Source organism: Sinocyclocheilus grahami, unplaced genomic scaffold, assembly GCF_001515645.1.
Source record: "Sinocyclocheilus grahami isolate Dianchi unplaced genomic scaffold, SAMN03320097.WGS_v1.1 scaffold543.1, whole genome shotgun sequence".
Classification (NCBI taxonomy): domain Eukaryota; kingdom Metazoa; phylum Chordata; class Actinopteri; order Cypriniformes; family Cyprinidae; genus Sinocyclocheilus; species Sinocyclocheilus grahami.
In genome coordinates this window covers 1,488,693-1,490,797 of record NW_015505722.1, presented here as the reverse complement: position 1 = coordinate 1,490,797, position 2,105 = coordinate 1,488,693, and the positions used below count along the sequence as shown (strand labels likewise).

Sequence of the window (2,105 nt, the reverse complement as noted above, 5' to 3'; positions counted from 1 at the left end):
AAGTAAAGAACTCACACGCTTAGATTTAACATCTTTGTTACGTCAAAATAAGACTTGAAATGGCATGAAAACATGCTCTGATGGAGTTTTTAGTGAGTACTCAGCTTGGTGAAATTTAAAACAAATCTCCGTGTCTGTGACCAATATTCACTGAGATTTGATGACTGATGATCCAAAAAATTTCAAAAATAGTTAAAAGTTAACTATTAAAAAGAATAGCTGAATATATTGTTTAAATTATACTGTTGTGAGTTATTTTAATGAATGTAAAATGCATAAAAACACTAACTTGATGAGATTAATACATGCCTTTAATAAATAGAATATTGATTACATTGTTGTTAATGTAAAAACATGAAATAGATTTTTTTTTTATAGTGTAAGTAATGTTTATTTAACCAAGAAAATGTGACCTGGACATGAATTTACATTTTGATATATATATATATAAAAAAATATATATATACATTTAGGATTTTAAGTACACTAGCACTTGAAGTACACATTCAATTAAGTGCATTTATTTTTCACAACTGTGGAAGCAAATGCTTTTAGTGAATAACAACTTAATTGTATGTCTGTTTCTCATGCAAAGCTATTATATGACTTCAGAATAGTTAAATACACATTGGATGAGTTGTATGGTTTGTAAAGGCATATGGTAAATGATGACAGTAGCTATTATTATTTTTTTTTTGGGAGAACTATTTACAACCATGAAATTATTTCATGAATTAATTAATTAAATGCGTGTACATATGTCATCTTTGTTACAGAGTGGGCTACATATCTGGGACAAAGAGTGTTTTTTGTTGTTTACCCACAAATCGATCCTATTGAAGCGGCAGAATGGACTGACAAATCTTCCTTCACAAGCAAAGCTTCTGGACCTCTCTGAATTTTGCATTACTTTAATTTGGCAGCTCTTTACTTAAAATCCACAATTTCCAGGCTTGTAGTAGCAGTAGTAAAAAAGAAATGAAACAATAACTGCCTCATTTGTTTAAATGGGGACTATGCTTGAGTGGGTTTAAATGGTACTGGTTCAGCTATTATGGATTGTGTACTGCACTGGGTATTGCTCACTTATTGGTTAAGTGTATTATTTCTACTGCAGAAAACTGTGTTTTAAAACCCTATAATTTGCTACTGCGGTTCATTTGCAAATGGCCTGTGTTGATACATGTACAGAATCGATCCTCTCTTTTGTATGATACTTCACCTGTGATGTCTTTCCAACCACATAACAATTTATACAGGCACTGCACGCCTCAAAAGTTATTGTTAGAAACGCCTTTAAAGTGTTTCTAACAATGCTCACTCTCCACAGTTTTGGTCTTTATTAGTCTGAAACTATATCGTTACCTGCAGGCAATTTTTTTTCTTTAACCCCCTTGGTGAAGAGCTTTTTTAGCCATCAAAACAAAAATTGTTAGAAAATAATAATAATAAATAATAAATAATACATTTATTGAGGTTTATGCTTAAAAAGTGAAAATAAGTTTGGAACGAGACAAAATCCAATTCAAGATATATTTCTCATAGTCTTAAAGAATTTTACTTCTCAGGTACATTTATGTTGTTGTTATATATATATATATATATATATATATATATATATATATATATATATAGTGGGGCAAAAATGTATTTAGTCAGCCACCAATTGTGCAAGTTCTCCCACTTAAAAAGATGAGAGAGGCCTGTAATTTTCATCATAGGTATACCTCAACTATGAGAGACAAAATGAGAAAATTTGCCATTAATTGTAATAATCCAATGAGATTTTTGTTTGCACAAGGAGTCTGACAGCAGCCAGTGCTGAACACATAGATCTGGGGCACGTTCAAGCCCAAACCTGTGCGTAACGTTTTGCTATGTTTTCCAGTTTTGAACGACATGTTTCTGGAAACGGTGTGCAACGGGGTTTAAGATACGTTTCTTGTTTGGTGGGTGTGTCAAACATGTCAGCCCAATCAGCAGCAACATGTATATAAACCATGCAGTATTAAAGAGACAGCTCGCACAATGTAATTAACATCAAAATAAATTCACAAGAGCAAGTATATTGTTTGCACATGTTTATTTACATTAAAGGCAAAATA

General features: G+C 31.6%; 1 protein-coding gene across 1 annotated transcript in view; it reads left to right on the top strand.

The window, feature by feature from the left end:
• The window catches only part of slc7a10b (solute carrier family 7 member 10b), a 19,017-nt gene extending 17,760 nt beyond the window's left edge, over positions 1-1,257 (top strand). The window contains exon 11 of the mRNA XM_016238584.1: positions 777-1,257. Within this exon, the coding sequence (XP_016094070.1) occupies positions 777-898 (122 nt within the window). The 3' untranslated portion in view covers positions 899-1,257. The remainder of the gene's footprint in view (positions 1-776) is intronic.
• Positions 1,258-2,105: the final 848 nt, after the last annotated feature.